Here is an 18340-nt window from a genome sequence, read left to right on the forward strand (position 1 = left end):
GTGCCGCAGGGATCTATACTGGGACCGGTGCTATTTAATATTTAGAAAAGATCTGCAAAGTGGAACGAAAAGTGAGATTTAAAATTTTCAGATATAAAACTATTCAAAGTTGTCAAAACACACCAGATTGTGAAAAATTGCAGGAAGACTTTAGGAAACATGAAAGTTGGGCATCCAAATGGCAGATGAAATTTAATGTGGACAAATGCAGAGTGATGCACATTGGGAAGAATAATCCAAATCATAGTTACCTGATGTCCATCTTGGGAGTCAGCACTCAAGAAAAAGATCTGGGTGTCATTGTACACAATATGCTGAAATCTTTTGCCCAGTGTGTAGTGGTGTCCAAGAAAGTAAATGGGATGCTAGGAATTAATGGCATACCATGTGCACTGGGGGTGGTCCACCCCGGGTGCAGGCAGCAAGGGGGTGTGCAGAGTAGTTACACGGCTAACGGCTGCACTGGCCCCCTGCTCCCTCTGATGTTACTTTCTGTAGTTCTTCACACGCACCGTAAGTTCCTTCCTAAGGTAGTGTCCTAATCGGTCAATCATTCTACCAACATTTCCCAAAACCACATGCTTATCCTGGCAAGAGTGTACTGCATACCTTGGATTGCTGGCAAGCCTTAGCCTTCTGTCTGGAGTAGACTAAAGCATATAGACAGCACATTCAGGTCTTTGTTTCTTTTGATCCAAACAGGATTGGGATAGCCATCAACAAATGTACAATTTCCAGTTGGCTAGCAGATGGCATCTCCTTTTACTTGTGCCCAGGCTGGGCTGCATCTAGAGGAGCATGTCAAGGCTCATAATGTCGGAGCCATGGCTACGTCTGTAGCCCACTTGAGGTCAGCCTCCATAGAGGAGATCTGCAAAGCTATGGCGTGGTCATCCATCCATACATTCACATCTCAGTTCTTCAGTGTCTAGAATTTAACTCCATTCCCCCTAAGCCCAGTTTTCTTCTATTCCAGGTTGCTCCTCTCCAACTAGTAAACAAATTGTTTCAAGTTGATTAAATAACAGGCCTCAACGTTTCAAGTCCCTATTCTCCTTGCATTGTTGCTTTCAGTGAGCCTGGTAGCTAGGGTTTCCCAGCTATGAGAATACGACAGTCTTGTCCTTGGAGAAAGCAAAGTTACTCATCTGTAGCAGGTGTTCTTTGAAGACAGCAGGCCAAGTCTTTCTCACATACCCTCCCATCTCTTTAGCTTTTTTACAATGACTGAGGGACCTGCGCTCATGTGTTGGGCAGGAAGGCACCAGCACATGCACAGTGAGACACAACTATAAAGTTCTTGATCTCACTAGTCAGCATCCACACTGGGCTCTGCCAGATGACGTCATCCAGCTGTGAGAATACTTGGCCTGCTGTCCTCCAAGGACACCTGCCACAGATAAGTAACTTTGCTTTATTTCTTCACCAAGTTAAATTTTTTGTAATTGCGTATCACCCAGGCTCCAAGAATAGCGAAGCATGGTAAAACTCCTGAAGAGGTCCCTGAAAGACACATAACCAGGATCTTATTTTGCATAAGACCCAGACTGGCAATGTTAAGTATAGAATGCTGTAATTTATTATTTTATTTTTTTTTAAGGATTTACTGCCTTTTTGAAGGAATTCACTCAAGGCGGTGTACAGTAGGAATAAATCAAACATGAGCAATAGACAATTACAGCAGTAAAAATATTCAAATATACTAACAATGTCAACACAATACGTAATAGAACATTTTAATTGACCGTGCAAGGTATATGCAAAGATGGAACATATAGCTAGGTAAGAGAATAAGAGGAGTTAGAAAATAAGGTGAATAATTTAAAGAAAGTTGCACATGAGGTCAGAGAGATGGTTAACACCTAGATAAGCAAGAGGAGTTAGAAAATAAGGTGACTAAAGAGAGGAGCAAATGAGGTTAGAGAGATGGTTAAATATAATCTCAGAGTAGGAGTGGATAAACATGTCTTGCTGCAGAATGTGCAGCCCATGTCACTCCTTCTGTGTGTGGTTGAAGAGCCAAGCTTTCACCTGCTTTCTGAAGTAGATAGTCTTATGTTAAGTGGAGCCTTTCAGGCAGTGCATTCCAGAGTCGGGGGGGGGGGGGGCTTCTCCGGAGAAGGCTCACTTGCGGGTATCACATCATGTAATGTCTTTTGGAAAGGGTGTGGTTAGTGATAGTCCTTAAGAAGACTTTAGTGTCTTTGGAGGTGTGTAGAGAGGATCATCAGGTACTCGGGCCCATTTCCTTTAAGGGCCCTGTATTGCAAAAGTGGTGAGATGTGGTCATGTGGACCTGAAGGCGATGAAACAGTGCGACAAGGCGGTGGCCGTAGCGAGAAGGTTGCTAGGCTGTATAGAGAGAGGTGTGACCAGCAGAAGAAAGGAGGTTTTAATGCCCCTGTATAAGACGTTGGTGAGGCCCCACCTGGAGTATTGTGTTCAGTTTTGGAGGCCGTACCTTGCGAAGGATTTTAAAAAATGGAAGCGGTGCAAAGAAAAGCTACGAGGATGGTATGGGAGTTGCGTTCCAAGACGTATGAAGAGAGACTTGCTGACCTGAACATGTATACTCTGGAGGAAAGGAGGAACAGGGGTGATATGATACAGACGTTCAAATATTTGAAAGGTATTAATCCGCAAACGAATCTTTTCCGAAGATGGGAAGGCGGTAGAACAAGAGGACATGAAATGAGATTGAAGGGGGGCAGACTCAGGAAAGATGTCAGGAAGTATTTCTTCACAGAGAGGGTGATGAACGCTTGGAATGCCCTCCCGCGGGAGGTGGTGGAGATGAAAACGGTAACGGAATTCAAACATGCGTGGGATAGGCATAAAGGAATCCTGTGCAGAAGGAATGGATCCACAGAAGCTTAGCTGAAATTGGGTGGCGGGGTGAAGAGGGGTTGGTGGTTGAGAGGCTAGGATAGGGGAGGGCAGACTTATACGGGGTCTGTGCCGGAGCCCGTGATGGGAGGCGGGACTGGTGGTTGGGAGGCAGGAAATACTGCTGGACAGACTTATATGGTCTGTGCCCTGAAAAAGACAGGTACAAATCAAGGTAAGGTATACACATATGAGTTTATCGTGGGCAGACTAGATGGACCATGCAGGTCTTTTTCTGCCGTCATCTACTATGTTACTATGTCGCTTGCAACCTTCTGTTAGTCTTGCTGCTGCATTCTGAATCAATTAGAGCTGTTGCAGGCTCTTTATAGTCAGACCGTTGTAGAGTGCATTGCAGTAATCCAGTCTTGATATTATCATGGAATGCACAACTGGGATAAGATTTACTTTCTCGATGTAAGGAGAGAGGCAGCGTAGCTGTCGCAAATAGTAGAAGCAGCTCTTGAAGGTTGCTTGGATTTGGCGAATCAGAGTAAGCATTGAATGTAACTGTTTTCCAAGGTACCTGACTTGTGATTTGAGGGGAAGTTCATACTTCCCAAAAGAGATTTTGATGTCAGGTATTTATCCACTTTTGTTAGGGACCCAGAGAAGTTCAGTTTTACTTGGGTTCAGACAAAGTTTGTTGTGTTTAGCCCATTCTTGAATTGATGTTAGGCAGGTAATCAGTTTATTCAAGGCTGTAGGTAAGTCAATGGGTATCTGATAGGATCTGAACCAAGCAAGTACTGTTCCATTGATACCTGTTTGTCAGTTGTGAAAGCATGATATCATGATCCACAGTGTCAAAAGCTGCTGAGAAATCTAGCAGTACTAACACAGAGTTGAATCCCTTGTCTCGGTTTCTGTGAAGATCATCTAGTAGGGATATGAGGACTGTTTCTGTTCCATAATTGGGTCTGAATCCAGATTGGCATGGATCTAGCCAGTTTCTTGAACACAGACTTTTTGTTCTATAAATTTCCCTAGAAATGGGATGTTGGATACTGGCCAGTAACTTTCAAGTTTGCCCTGGTCAAGGTTGTTTTTCTTTAGTAAGGGTGAACCACTGCCCTTTTTAATGCTGTTGGTAGTTGCCCAGTAGAAAGAGAAGTGTTCACAATTTTTGTGGTGCCTTCTATCTTTGCTGGGCAGGGGTCAAGGGAGCAGGTAGTTGGTTGAAGGTTTCTTAGGATTTTGTCAAGGCTCTCCTCTGTCATTTGTAGCATTACTGTGCTCTATAATTCAAGGCAAATGGGAGTTGGGATGCAATAAAACAGAGGCAGATGAAGAAGACTGATTTGAGGTCCTGGAAAAATTGGATTGCTCCGCGACGCCATCATCAGGTGTTAGTGCCCTTCCATGTGAGTGCTGAAATGGAGGCTGCTATGGAAGAGAATCCTTTTATAAGCTAGCAGTAACAGTAAACCCTAGGAAGCATTGGATTGCAGTAAAATGATGCATATTGGGAAGAATAATCCAAATCATAGTTATTTGATGATAGATTCCACCCTAGAAGTCAGTACCCAAGAAAAAGATCTAGGTGGCGCCGAAAAAAAGTAAACAGAATGCTAAGAATTATTAGGAAAGAGAGAGAAAATAAGAGAATATTATAATGCCTCTCTATCGCTTCATGGTGCAACCACACTTTGAGCATTGTGTGCAGTTCTGGTCGCCATATGTTAAAGATATAGCAGAAAAAGATTTTTAAAAGGGCGACCAAAATGATTAGAGGATGGAACTCCTCTCATATGAGGAAAGGCTTAAGCTTGGGAAAGAGACGGCTGAGGAGGGATATAATAGAGGTCTACAAAATACTGAGTGGTTAGAACGGGTAAACGTAAATGGATTTTTTGCTCTTTCAAAAAGTACAAAAACTAGGCAACACTCAAAAACGTACATAATACTACTTTTAAAAGGAACAGGAGGAAATATGTTTTCACTCAATGAATAGTTAAGCTCTGAAACTCGTTGCCAGATGATGTGGTATGAGAAGTTAACGTACCTAGGTTTAAAAAAGGTTTGGTCAAGTTCTTGGAGGAAAAGTCCGTAGTCTGCTGTTGAAATAGACATGAGAAAAGCCACTGTTTGTCCCTGGAATTAGTAGCATGAATCTTGCTGCTTTTGGGGATTCTGTCAGGTATTTGTGACCTGAATTGGCCACTGTTGGAAGCAGGATACTGGGCTAGATGAACCATTGGTCTGATCTAGTATGGCTATTCTTATGTACTACTAAATGACAGGAGGCCTAGACAGTTGCACATTGTAGATTCTGAATCATTCTTTTTGTGTTTGGTACCCTGCATGAAGCAGTACTATTTGAAATGCACAACAGTAAACAGGTAGGAAATCTCAAGGTGTGTAAACCTGCATAGCTGTTAAATTGCTCTGTTTGGTGGCCCTATATACAGAAGAATTACATAGCCTCCTGTGCTATCTGTATACAAGGGTAAGGATAAGGGTCATGTATTTGATATATTGCCTTTCTGTGGTACAGCCAAAGTGGTTTACATTTATTACATGCAGGTAATTTTGCTGTCCCTAGTTGGCTCACAGTCTAAGCTTGTTTTGTTTGGGGGGGGTTTTGTACATGGTACAATGGAGGGTTAAGTCATAAGGAGCCACAGTGGGAATAGATTCTCAGCCCACTGCACTAACCATTAGCTGCTTCACTTCTCATGTCCATTCACCAGGGTTACTTCAGCCTCTGCTTATACCCTTGCATGCACAATCCCACATCACTTTGGATATTATTATGGCCCTTCCCCTATCAAAGGACTGTGCTACTATCTGAGTGGTGGTAGATAAGTTTAGCAAGATGGCCCACTTCATGCTGGTATCAAAACTGCCATCATCCTGTCAGCTAGCTGCTCCCTTCCTGGAGCACATTTTCCATTTTCATGGAATACCTGCAGATGTGTCAGACTGAAGAACCCAGTTTGTTGCCAAATTTGAGAAGGCCACCTGCAAACAAGAGTAAAACTGTCATTTTCTTCGGCATACCACCCCCAAGCTAATGGTGAAACTGAGAGGACGAACCAGCTTTTGGAACAGTTCCTGCATTGCTATATTTCCAATCACAAGGAAAATTGGACAGAATTGTTTCCATGGGCCAAGTTTACACAAAGTAATGGTTCCCATTTATCCACCCTCTATTGTGTGTATGGGAGACGTCCAAGGGCCTTTATTTACTTCCCTGTTTACTGTGGACATGCCTGCAGAAGATCAGCTCATCCAGCATCTGAGGGAGAAGCTACTGGCTGGCTGACATTGCCTTACTAGCCCCTGGTACAAGGCTGGAGACTGAATGTGGCTGTCCACAAGAAACCACTTTCTGCCTGCTATTGTTGTGTAGGACTACCTCATTGTACTTATTCAGCTTGAGTGGAATACAGCTCCTTGGAGAGGTGGGTGGGTACATGAGGACTGCTGTCCACAAAGAACATCTGTTACAGGTAATTGTGATGAAACAGTGGGTTGTTTTGCTGATGACATGTTTTTCTCCTAGTTGTTTTGCTGATGATGTGTTTCTCCTGGTTGGCCAGCAGATGGCGATTGTTTTCTTTCAAGTAAAGCTGTACCAGAAGTGACAGTTTGTTTTCTTTTTCCTGCCTAACTGTGAGGTAATTAGTCTCAGTTTCAGAATAGAGGGAGAAATACCTCTCTGCTGATACCCTGTGATCAGTTATATTCTGTAACTAGTGAGCAGCTATATTTCCTGTATTTTCCAGGCACTATTCAGGTAGTGATAAAATGTTTAGATTGTTTATAATTAATTCTGTTTCAGTTACCTGTTAATGTGTGCTGTTTTCTCCATCTGTTTTGTAGTGCATTGTTCAATATTTTATGAAAATAAACATAATTGTTTATTCGCTCTGCTTGTCTGGACTGACTTAAGAATCCTGGTGGTTTGGGTCTATGGGTGCTTTCTGGGAACTGTGGGACCACTGGGAGTGTGGCCTCCAGTAACCTAGAAATCACTAGGGATAATTTGAAAGCGGGAGACTCGCCCAAAGGTAGTCATGATCCAGTCGGTGGTAGAAGGATGCTAGTGTAGAGCACAAGCGGCAGGTGGACCTGAGCTGTGCTGGGAACAGACCCTTCAGGTAGCCGCAGAGCTAGCCCCAAGGCGGGTGACTAGGCATTTTGTGACAGTAACTGTGAGGGAAACTGGCCAGGACTCTGGCAGCTACATGGGATTGGTCACCTAGTAATAAGCAGTGCATACCACAGCAGGTTCAAAGGCAGTTTGATCTTCACATGCCTCGCAATAGACAGGTTAAATATATATGGAACTGTGGTACAATGGGTAAGATCTTTGTAGGAGTCCATAGGTATCCATAGAAGATGAAGCATCATACATAGGCAGAAGCACTGACAAGGAATCCAAGGGGGGACAACATTCTGCCAGCTGAAGTAGAAACCAGACCCCCAGAACGGGGGAGCATGAGCACTGGCACGAGACCAGGATTGCAACCAGCTGGAAACTCAGTAGAGAGACAAGAACTGAGGAACACAGGAATCACAGGAACCATGGATATCATGCGTATCATAGTTAATGACCCAGTGCTGGTTAAACCCCAAAGCAGGGTATAAAACACAACGACTCCTATAGAGTGGTTTATGTCTAGCATCCCAGCACTAGTTAATCCAGGCTGCCTGCTGGCCCTGACAGTAAGGGTAATGGGATTTGATATACTACCACCCTGTGCTACAATCAAAGTGTTTACATTTTTTATTATGTGCAGATACTTTGTCCCTATTGGGCTTACAATCTGTTTTGGTACCAGGGGCAATGGAGGGTTAAGTGATTTGGCCAGAGTCACAAGAAGCTGTGGGTATTGAACTGTTGCCCAGGTTCTCAGCTCATTGCATTAACCGTTGGGCTACTTCTCCACTCCAGTGTTGTTCCTCTCTGAGACAAGAAGGATAGCAAGTCTTCACAGTATAGGACTCCCTAGATAAAGGCTGCCTTCATCAGGAAAAAAAAAAAGGGGGAAAATAAGGCACCACAACAGACAGACGTGAACATAGTTTTGGTGATGACTAGCAATTTCCCTGTTTATTTATTTTGGAAGGCAGCATGGGCAGCTGGAATTAGATTCTGATTTTGAAAGAGATTCTGTAGGACTTATTGGCCAAAGTTTACTGTTGAGTCCTCCAAAATGTAGTGAGCTGTGAATGTATGAATAGATGTCATGTTAAAGCTCTACAAATGTCTTCTGCTGACACTGCCATAGCTGTGACATTATGAGCTGTGACATGATCATCATGAGTCATGCCTGCCTGGGCATAAACTTGGGCAATTCAGTCTGCAAGCCAATTAGACAGTGTGCACTTGTTGACGACAGCCCCCATCATATTTGGGTCAAAAGAAACAGCATTAATCCATTTCAAATAGAAGGCCAAGGCTCTCTTGCAGTTCATTATGTGCAGTATGCTTTCACCTTTGTGGATGTGAGACATAGGGAAAAAATGTTAGCAGGATGACAGGCTGGTTAAGATGGGAATGACATTGCTGTAGGAAGGAACTTAAAATGAATGTGCAGAACCATCCTGTTGAAGAATTGGCATAAGGTTGGATCAGTTACTGGTAAACTCACTCTCCATGATGGAGGTATGTAACTGGACATACCTGTACTACTACAGGACCCGAGTAATACTACTACTACTATTATTTAGTATTTCTATAGCGCTACAAGGCGTATGCAGCGCTGCACAAACATAGAAGAAAGACAGTCCCTGCTCAAAGAGCTTACAATCTAATAGACAAAAAGTAAAGTAATCAAATCAATTAATGTGTACAGGAAGGAGGAGAGGAGGGTAGGTGGAGGCGAGTGGTTACGAGTCAAAAGCAATGTCAAAGAGGTGGGCTTTCAGTCTAGATTTAAAGGTGGCCAAGGATGGGGCAAGACGTAGGGGCTCAAGAAGTTTATTCCAGGCGTAGGGTGCAGCGAGACAGAAGGCGCGAAGTCTGGAGTTGGCAGTAGTGGAGAAGGGAACAGACAAGAAGGATTTATCCATGGAGCGGAGTGCACGGGAAGGGGTGTAGGGAAGGACAAGTGTGGAGAGGTACTGGGGAGCAGCAGAGTGAGTACATTTATAGGTTAGTAGAAGAAGTTTGAACAGGATACGAAAACGGATAGGGAGCCAGTGAAGCGACTTGAGGAGAGGGGTAGTATGAGTAAAGCGACCCTGGCGGAAGACAAGACGGGCAGCAGAGTTTTTAACTGATTGGAGAGGGGAGAGGTGATCACATTTCTCTGTTATAATAAACATAAGGTCTGCTGCCATGACTTAACTTCAATATGTTGATATATAGCACAAGAACAGTCCACTAATCGCCTGTTTATAACACTCCTATCATTCTTAGGTCAGTCACAGGAATTTGATAAAACCGAGTCTCACTCTGCAGTCCCATCAAACCTTGTAGTTATTTAAAAAAAAAAGCAGATGACGCTAAGTGGTGGTGCGCCTGCTGCTAAATCTCAGTGGCATCTGATGTCACAGAAGAGGATGGAGCAAGCTCCCATGCCTGGGAAGTAGGAAACGAGCAGCACTAACAGTAAAAGAAAAAAGTGTGAGCTTATCCAGACAGTGGGAAATTAAAGAATGACAGCACGTCCTGGAAGAGGCACAGTACCCTCTACTGGAAGCCACCCTGAACTTTCCCTTAATAGAAATTTGTTCACGGTTCTTTGTCCTAGGATGAGAGAGAATTCCACTACCATGCCATTTCCATCTCTTTTGTATCAGGAAACACTTGGCGTAAAATCCCTGCCCTTTTTCCCCCTGGTGGAACAGCTTCAACCGTGTTTGCATTTAAGAGGGAAGAGAGCTCCTTGCTAAATACTTCTTATTGCTAAGAGCTTGACCAAGAATGCCTTCTGTGGGCAATTTGAAGGCAGATCCAGTCATTGTAGATGAGAGCCTATTTGATCACCATGGAATGGTAAGGAAGCTGCTGTTTCTTAAATCCTTCTGAACTCTAATCTAGTTAACCTTCTTGATAATAGAAGCTACAGAAGGGGTCTCCCAAACATTCTCATCTGTGCATCCACTGTTGACAATGATGGTGTAGGGGGTCCTAAGAGCAGGTGCAATACCCACTTTCTCCTGCCTGTTGCAGCTCCAGCCTCAATAGTGGCTGCTGCAACACCAAGATCAGTCTCCACTAGAGGACATGGTGGTCATTTTGAGGGTGGAGACTGCATGGGTTTTGCTGCAGCCTGTAGGGCCATAGGCCATTAGGGAGAATTAAGGTAGGCCCGGGAGTCAGGCTGAGGCTTGATTTGTCTTTGAGGAAGGGAGGCAGGGAGATGAGTACTGGAGGGGGAGGAGGAACCATGGAAAACCAGGAATCCCAGTGCCACTACCCGGAAGTTGGTTACTGGCCAATATTCAGACCAATTCCCAGTTACCTGTATGGCTGAAGTTAGAACAGCTTTTTTGCTGTTCTAGCTTTAGAGTTAGCAGTCATATCACCACTATTAAGTACTGGCTCTGCCCAAGGCAGCCACAAGCGATTTAACTTACCAGGTGTCTCTCCTGCCAGGTTTAATCACTTTGAATATTAGGTGGAGGGTTTATTTTATTTTTATGAGTCAATATTCCAAATTATTTATAAGATCAGCACTCAATGCTGCTAATACAATGGTTTTTTTTTTTTTTTTTGTGGGGGGGTTTAATTCGGTACTAGTTAATGGATAGATTTTGGATGGACAGCTCAATGTACTGTCAAATTTATTCTGTCTGAAATTGGGAGGGACCAAAGGTATTCCAGAGGTGAGGCTAAAATGTATAGAATAATAGTGATTATATAACTGCTGTTAAGATAAATGTATCTATTTTGGGGACAAAAGAAAAAAAACAAAGCAGACACTGGAAGTCCAAACAGTTTCTCTGTTCGTACAGACCCGACGTGGCCACATTTCGCCAATAAGGCTGCATCAGGGGTAGTAACATAAAACAGCTAACCAGGGACAAGGAAAGGCTTAGCCTGGGTGGCTGCTCCACTTCTGTGAAGGAACCACTGCTGAAGTCACCTTGGATGATCAGTTGTGCTATCCGGGCTAAGCCTTTCCGTATCCCTGGTTAGCTGTTTTATGTTACTACCCCTGATGCAGCCTTATTGGTGAAACGTGGCCACATTGGGTCTGTATGAATAAAGAAACTGTTTGGACTTCCAGTGTCTGCTTTCTGTTTTTTCTTCTGTCACATTCCTAACTTTAAATGGATTATTTGTTTAATTTAAAACCACATATTCAGTGATCCTATTTAAATGGCTAGGGCTGCTGAATACGGGTCATAAAGAAAAATGAATAAATCATCAGTTTATCTTTATGTAGAAGCCATTTCTTTTCATATGGGCCTGTAATGTGGACACTTCATGAATATTCCTGCTTCTGTTCTTGCTTTTCATGTTTTGCAATTGTCTTCGCAGGACCTTGGTTTGTCGGTGAGATAATAGATGGCCACGTTGGGGTCTGTTTTGCTTTTGGAGTGTTTGTTAAAGGCCAGTTCTTTCAAGGAAGTGTGACATATTTTGTAGGATTGCTGCAGGTAAAAATTATTTCTTTAACTATCAAATTCTGAATAGTGCATTTGAAATAGCTCCTGGTGCTCCTCATAGACATCAAGAAGAGAGTCCTCAAAATGTGGAAACTTATTAAAGTTTCATGATCATGGATCATTTTTAGCCTCATTTTGTTAAAGCAAAGAAGCTTATTAGGTGGTAAAATGTTTGTTTGTGTGAATCTCCTATATCAATTTCGAAAGTCTAGACCTAGCTGCACCTAGTGATTCCCAGTGCGGAAATGCCAACAAAAGCCCATTCACTTTGAATGGGCTTTGTTGGCATTGCTGCACTGGGAATTGCTAGCGTGATTTAGTAAAAGGGGCCCTTTATGTGGAGGTACTAGAAGTTTGGATGGGGAAGGTGCCTCAGGGTTTGTCCAGGTCACAGTGTGTTGGAATCAAACTGAGAGTTTATATGTAGTGACCTTTGTAGAGCTATGTTGATAGGTAGCTATCGAGGGGCTAAAGCAGACCCCCTCACAATCGCTTGGGTCTGTAAATAAGACTACCTCAAACCTCAAATCATTTTCTCTAAAGTATTTCACTCAGGCTTCTTCAGGGGATGTATGATGTAAAAAAAAGAACATTGTATTCCCATTTAGCTTATCTATGAACCAAATAATTTAACATTGATCAGTTAATGAATGGTTTTAATTGCAATGAAAAATATAATAGGAGTTTTTTTTTAGACCAATGAAAGAAAAAGGAATCACAATGAGCCACCAAAAGGTTCCTGTTGAGAATTAAGTAACTATACAGGTTGAGCTGTTGACTGCTGAGGTCTTTTCCTGCTAGGATAAAGAATTACTTAAATGACTACATTCTTATTGGATTCAGACATTCATTGTTTGTTTGTTTTTGCAAGTGCAAGTGAGTTATCTGACAGGTTGACTGACTGAAGTTAAAAGCAAAAAATGAAATGCAAAAATCAGTGTCATCTAACCTGTCAGTCAACCTGTCAGTCGTTTAGCTAGATGTGCTATCAGTAATAAACCAAAACAACTGTCCCCACAGATATTCAGACACAGACAAATGCTGCAGAATAGCTAGATCTGCTTCTTCACGAAATTGAGTATTATCCTTGAAAACATGCATTCCTCTCTCCCCTGCTTTCTAGCATTAGATACATAACTGCTATTTTGATTTCCTTACCTTTTGGTTAGCTGTGAGCTTAACTTGCCTTTTTTGTCATTTATAACTATTTGAGAAGTCCTAACTCTCAGCTCTCTTTACTTGTGAGTAAAGCCCACGAAGCTATAAAAAAAATAGTAGAAATGAAATCTGTACTCTATGGCTTGTCTAATATTTCTAAATTAGACACATTGGTCCTTATTCTATAAAAGTTATGCTTCTAAAATTTATGCTCATAAATTAGAAGCATACTCTGTGCTCCAAAATAGATTATGCTCCTAATAGGAGCATAAATTATGCTTATAAATTAGGATCATACATTTTAGGAGCATAACATTTATAGAATAAGGCCAATCAGGTTTAATGCCATTGTTATTTTTAAACATTTTTACCCTCTCACTTGATCCCATGGAATCAGCCAGCTTCAGAAGAGTATAAGAGAGTCACAAAGGGCCTCATATAGAGCAAAATTTGATTGGACTGTGGACTATGCAAAGTCAGTTGTTATGACATAACAAGATGGACTATTCATATCTGATTTCTGTAATACAGATAAGGAGGTATTAAACACAAGATGGGACTGTTTATATTTTAAAGCAATCCCATGCTAATGGCCTATGCTTTTCTTTTCAGCTGGCATTCTTTAATCTGCCCTTGATGGCTTACCTGTGCTGGTGCATGTTGCTTCGCTGCCAGGGTCACAACTTCTGCTCCCATGTCCGCAGTGGCAGGCAATTCTTGTCAATACCAATTCACATCTTTGTGTTTCTACTGCTGATTTGGCAGGTCTATTCCTGCTACTTTCTATTACAGGCCTACGGTATCCTCTCTTTCTTTTTCTCCCCAATGAGAACCTGGCTTGTACTGATGACTCTGCTTCTAACCCGAAGGACCTGGACACTTGGTTCTTCAGAGCTGAAAACATATATTTTGGAAATGAAAACCTGCCAGAGTTCCTGACAACAACTATTTCACTAATGTTATATGTCCTTCATGCTTTAAATTCTGGCTCATTTTTGTGGGATGGAGGCCAGTGAAGTTTTTGTGGATTTTTACTTCCATAACTGCAGCAGCATTGGTGTTGCACTCTGGTGGGAGCTGTAACAATGTGAGCCTTCCACCCGAGTATACAACTTGTTTTAGCTTGCAGTGATTAAAAAAGTTTTGAATTATGAAATTCATTTTTGGTATCACATTGTTAGCATAAATTGATGTAGTGAGCATTGTGTTTGATGTTGCACAACCATCCTGTATTATGTACTGGTAAGGATACAAGATGAAATTGACAGAATACTTTAAAACAGTGGATGTAAACAATGCAATGTTTGCTAATGGTACATAACATATTTATAGCCGTAGCTCTGTAGAGTTCGTAAATTTATTTCTTAAAAAAATACAAGATGAAATTGACAGAATACTTTAAAACAGTAGATATAAACAATGCAGTGTTTGCTAATGGTACATAACATATTTATAGCCGTAGCTCTGTAGAGTTGGTAAATTTATTTCTTAAAATCATTCTGTACTTTATGTGGACAAGGCTTGGTTAGAATTTCCACCATTTCCACCAATGCCTGGTTATTAGAAGAGGGCCAGGGGAAAAAAAATTGATAATTGACTCCTAGGTGGTCACTGTGGCAGCTTGGGAGCTTCATTTACTTGGCAGGGTCACAAATCAAGCCAGGCCATATGTCACATGAGAGTTGTACATGAGTGTCTTTCAGGAACTAGAAAATCAATTCATATGTAATTAATCTAGACCTTGTAAAGATATCAACTTAGTTCATTTACAGCAGTTATGCTTCCTCCTTTTATCAAATGTTATATCTGGCTCAGTGTAGCATGCAACAAATAAACATTTCTATGGCACCATTCTAAAACCAGGCACTGAGAACACCAAAAATCCTAATATCATTACAGGGTTCTAGGGTCCAAGAAAATGTCAACGTCATAGTATTTCTGCCTTTGGATAGGGTCAGGTAGCGGTATGTTTGTCATTTGTTTACCCCAAGCCTGGAACCCAAGTGAACATAACCACTAAAGGAAACAAATGAGAGAAGAAAAGCGAAATCCAGCTGCAAGTTTCACCTGCAGGTTAACAGTGGGTTCTACTTAAGTTGGGCTGAGGGTTGTCCTGGAGGCCCTATAGAACAACTTATAAATAGGTGCCTGTTGCTTTAAATTAGAAGAAAATACAGCAGAACAGTGCACCAGAAAAGGATCTGGAGGTTAGGGGAAGACTTAGCTCAGGTCTTAAACTGAAGAACTGAAACAAATAAGACAAGTAACAAGGTAAAAAGATCATCAGGTAATCCCCAAACATAAAAGAAATATACAGTCTCTTTTTCAGACAACAGCAGACAAAGCTCTGGATGGAACTTTATCCTTGTTCGCCTTCCTTACGGGGTTCCAGGAGGGTTTAGCCTTTTTAGCTTATCATACCTTCCTTTTCAGATGCTTTGTTTGCAAATGTCCTTCTTGTGGATTGTCTTTACCCTTTGGATTTATTACTAGCCCTTGATCTATTGCTCTGGAAAAAAAACAATATCTAAACTCTCTCTTTCAGGCACTTAAAGTAGGAAAAATATACCTTCTAGTAGAAGGTAAACTTATGGAAAGCATTTGCTCTTCTCCTTAAAAAGGCAAGTGAAAAAAGACACACAATCACTTAAATATATATTTAGTTTACTCTCAGACCGGGAGACTAGGGGTGCAAGTGGGAGGTCCCTCTCCACACTAGTATTTGAGTTTTCAAGAGTAGAACAGAGAGGCACCTGTTTGCCAGGCCTCTCTCTAGGCAATTAGGCAGTTTTCTTTCCTGGTACACAGATGCTTCAGCTTCTGCGGGCCTTCTGCACAGACCTCTTCTGTTTGTTTCTCCTTTCTCCCCTGGGATGCAGCTCTCTGCAGTTCAAGCCTTGCTGGCTAGGGGGCACTGATCTTCTGAATTCAGTGGCTGGGTGGATCACACAAGCAGCATCAGCACCCTAGCTTTGGGCTGTTAGTAATTCCTTTCTACCTTTCCTTGGACTCCTTGATGAGTCAACGGGGAAAGGACTCGGACCCCAAAATCAAAGCTTGCCGTGCCTGCAATGTTTGATTTAGACTGGTTGTAGCCAGTCTAGTGTGCATGTTATTCAGCGTCTGTGTTGCTTTTACCGATCACTGTAATATCTACTGATAATCCTATGCAAATATATTACAAGCTCATTAGTATTAAAATGAGCATTCCATGCAATACACAGAATAGAGCACCTACCTTTAAAATTCAAAATTTTCTGCCAGGTCTGAAGCAGTCATTGCATGAGGGCAACTTCTCAGTGGAGCAGTCTGCTTGCATTTTTAATAGCATTTGCACGTGTGTGTGTGTATGTATTGTAACAGTAGTGTTAAAAAATTATGAAAAAATAGAAACTCCATGTGATAGCGTGCATCCAGTAACTATGACACGGTTGTTAGGTTTTTTTTCCCCTGGGCTTATGTAGAATATTGATACTTGCTGTGAAACTGTACTGTGCGAGCGCTAGGCGCTTTCCCTATTGAGCTGCTTGCAGAATTTCTGTGCATGTGATTGCCTTTGAGCATCAATTGCTGTTTCAAAATTGGATATAGAGCACTTTTACTAAGCCGCGGTAAAAAGTGGCCTTTGGTTGTGTAGGCGCATGTTTTGGGTACATGCTTGGCCAGATTTTACCGCATCTGCAAAAAAGGGCTTTTTTTAATGGGCCAAGAAAAGGGTGTGCGGCAAAACTGAAACCAGCATGCACCTAAAACCGGCCTGAGCCCTTAACGCCACCCATTGATGTAGTGGTAAGGGCTCACACACTACACACACGATGACCAGTCAGCATGTGCCAACTGCCGGAAAGGCCACACATGGGAGGAAGTAACTCATCCAGGTGTTACGGGCATGTGGCAAATCTGAAATTACTGCCAAGGGGGTGCGGTAGCCTCATTTTGATGTGCACTGCATGTGCGTAGAGCCTAACATGCCTTTGTAAAAGGGCCCCCCTCAGTATTTAATGGCGACTTTTGAGCATCGAGGCCTCAATGGCACTCATAGAACAGGAGGAAGATCATTGAGCAGCTCTTTATTCTTCCCTCCCAAATGTGCAAGGATATTCCTCCTATCCTGCGAGTGCCAGGGAGTCAAATGAAGCTTCTGAAAATTCATATAACTTCTGACTACCTCACTACGCTCATTGGCCCCCCATACTGTTTGTCTGTCTTGATTTCAATATGTAACCTCGGTCACTCAGCTCTGACTAGACACCTCTCAACACATTGCCTTCAGTAGTTATGCCTCATCTCTCTGGAATGCCTTACTAAAACACGTTAAAGATTGGAGATAAACCATGCCTATTTCAAATGTGATCTTAAAACATTTTTGTATGTGCAAGTGTTTGGAGAGAATTTTTTTGCATCCCTAGGGTTTGAGGGTCTGAGCAGAGTTCACTGATCATCCTTCCTTGTCTATTTCTTTGTTGTACATTTTACTTTATTTTAATTATATTTGATAACATGCTTCACTAGTAAAAGACTGAGGCATGGTATAGATCTAAAAAAGTCAAAAGCCTTCTACATAAAATAATCACCAACCTTCGAAAAAACTAACTTTCAACTTCTTCCTAAAAGTTGGATATAGAGGGGCATTTTCGAATGGGGATGCCCATCTCTGAGGACGTCCCCGCGAAGGGGCAGGACATCCCGTATTATTGAAACAAGATGGACGTCCATCTTTCGTTTTGATAATGCGGTCGGAGATGTCCAAATCTCAACATTTAGGTCGACCTAAATGTTGAGATGGGCGACCTTAGAGATGGGTGACCCCGGTTTTCACCGATAATGGAAACCAAAGACGACGCCCATCTCAAAAACGACCAAATGCAAGCCCTTTGGTCTTGGGAGGAGCCATCATTCGTAGTGCACTGGTCCCTCTCACATGCCAGGATACTAACTGGGCACCCTAGGGGGCACTGCAGTGGACTTCTCAAATTGCTCCCAGGTGCTGAGCCCCCCCCCCCCCAAAACCCACTCCCCACAACTGTACACCATTACCATAGCCCTAAGGGGTGAAGGGGGGGCACCTAGATGTGGGTACAGTGGGTTTTGGAGGGCTCACATTTACCACCACAAGTGTAACAGGTGGGGGGGATGGGCCTGGGTCCGCCTGCCTGAAATGCGCTGCACCCACTAAAAACTGCTCCAGGGACCTGCATAATGCTGTGATGGAGCTGGGTATGACATTTAAGGCTGGCATAGAGGCTGGAAAAAAATGTTTAAAAATTTTTTTTTTTTAGGGTGGGAGGGGGTTGGTGACCACCGGGAGAGTAAGGGGAGGTCATCCTCGATTCCCTCCGGTGGTCATCTGGTTAGTTAGGGCACCTTTTTGAGGCTTGGTCGTGCAAAAAATTGGACCAAGTAAAGTCGGACAAATGCTAGTCAGGGACGATCTTTTTTCCATTATCAGCTGAGGACACCCATCTCTTAACCACGCCCTGTCCCACCTTCGGTACACTGTTGACACGCCCCTGTGAACTCTGGTCGTAAGCAGTTGAGGACGCCCAAAATTGGCTTTCCATCATGCTGATTTGGGTGACCCTGAGAGAAGGACGCCCATCTCCCGATTTGTGTCGGAGGATGGACGTTGTCCTCTTTCGATTATGCCACTGCTACTCTTTTTACAGCTGTAGATCCAGTTAGCAGATCATTCCATAATTTAGGACCTAACACTGAAAAATAACAT

General features: G+C 42.6%; 1 protein-coding gene across 4 annotated transcripts in view; it reads left to right on the plus strand.

Annotated features, from left to right (window-relative positions):
* Window positions 1–16263, plus strand: part of TMEM62 (transmembrane protein 62) — a 121824-nt gene extending 105561 nt beyond the window's left edge. For all 4 annotated transcript variants that reach the window (XM_030214511.1, XM_030214509.1, XM_030214510.1 and 1 more), the window contains 2 exons: window positions 11330–11448; window positions 13228–16263. In XM_030214511.1, the coding sequence (XP_030070371.1) occupies window positions 11330–11448; window positions 13228–13554 (446 nt within the window). In that variant the 3' untranslated portion in view covers window positions 13555–16263. The remainder of the gene's footprint in view (window positions 1–11329; window positions 11449–13227) is intronic.
* Window positions 16264–18340: the final 2077 nt, after the last annotated feature.

This window comes from Microcaecilia unicolor, chromosome 9 (assembly GCF_901765095.1).
Source record: "Microcaecilia unicolor chromosome 9, aMicUni1.1, whole genome shotgun sequence".
NCBI lineage: Eukaryota > Metazoa > Chordata > Amphibia > Gymnophiona > Siphonopidae > Microcaecilia > Microcaecilia unicolor.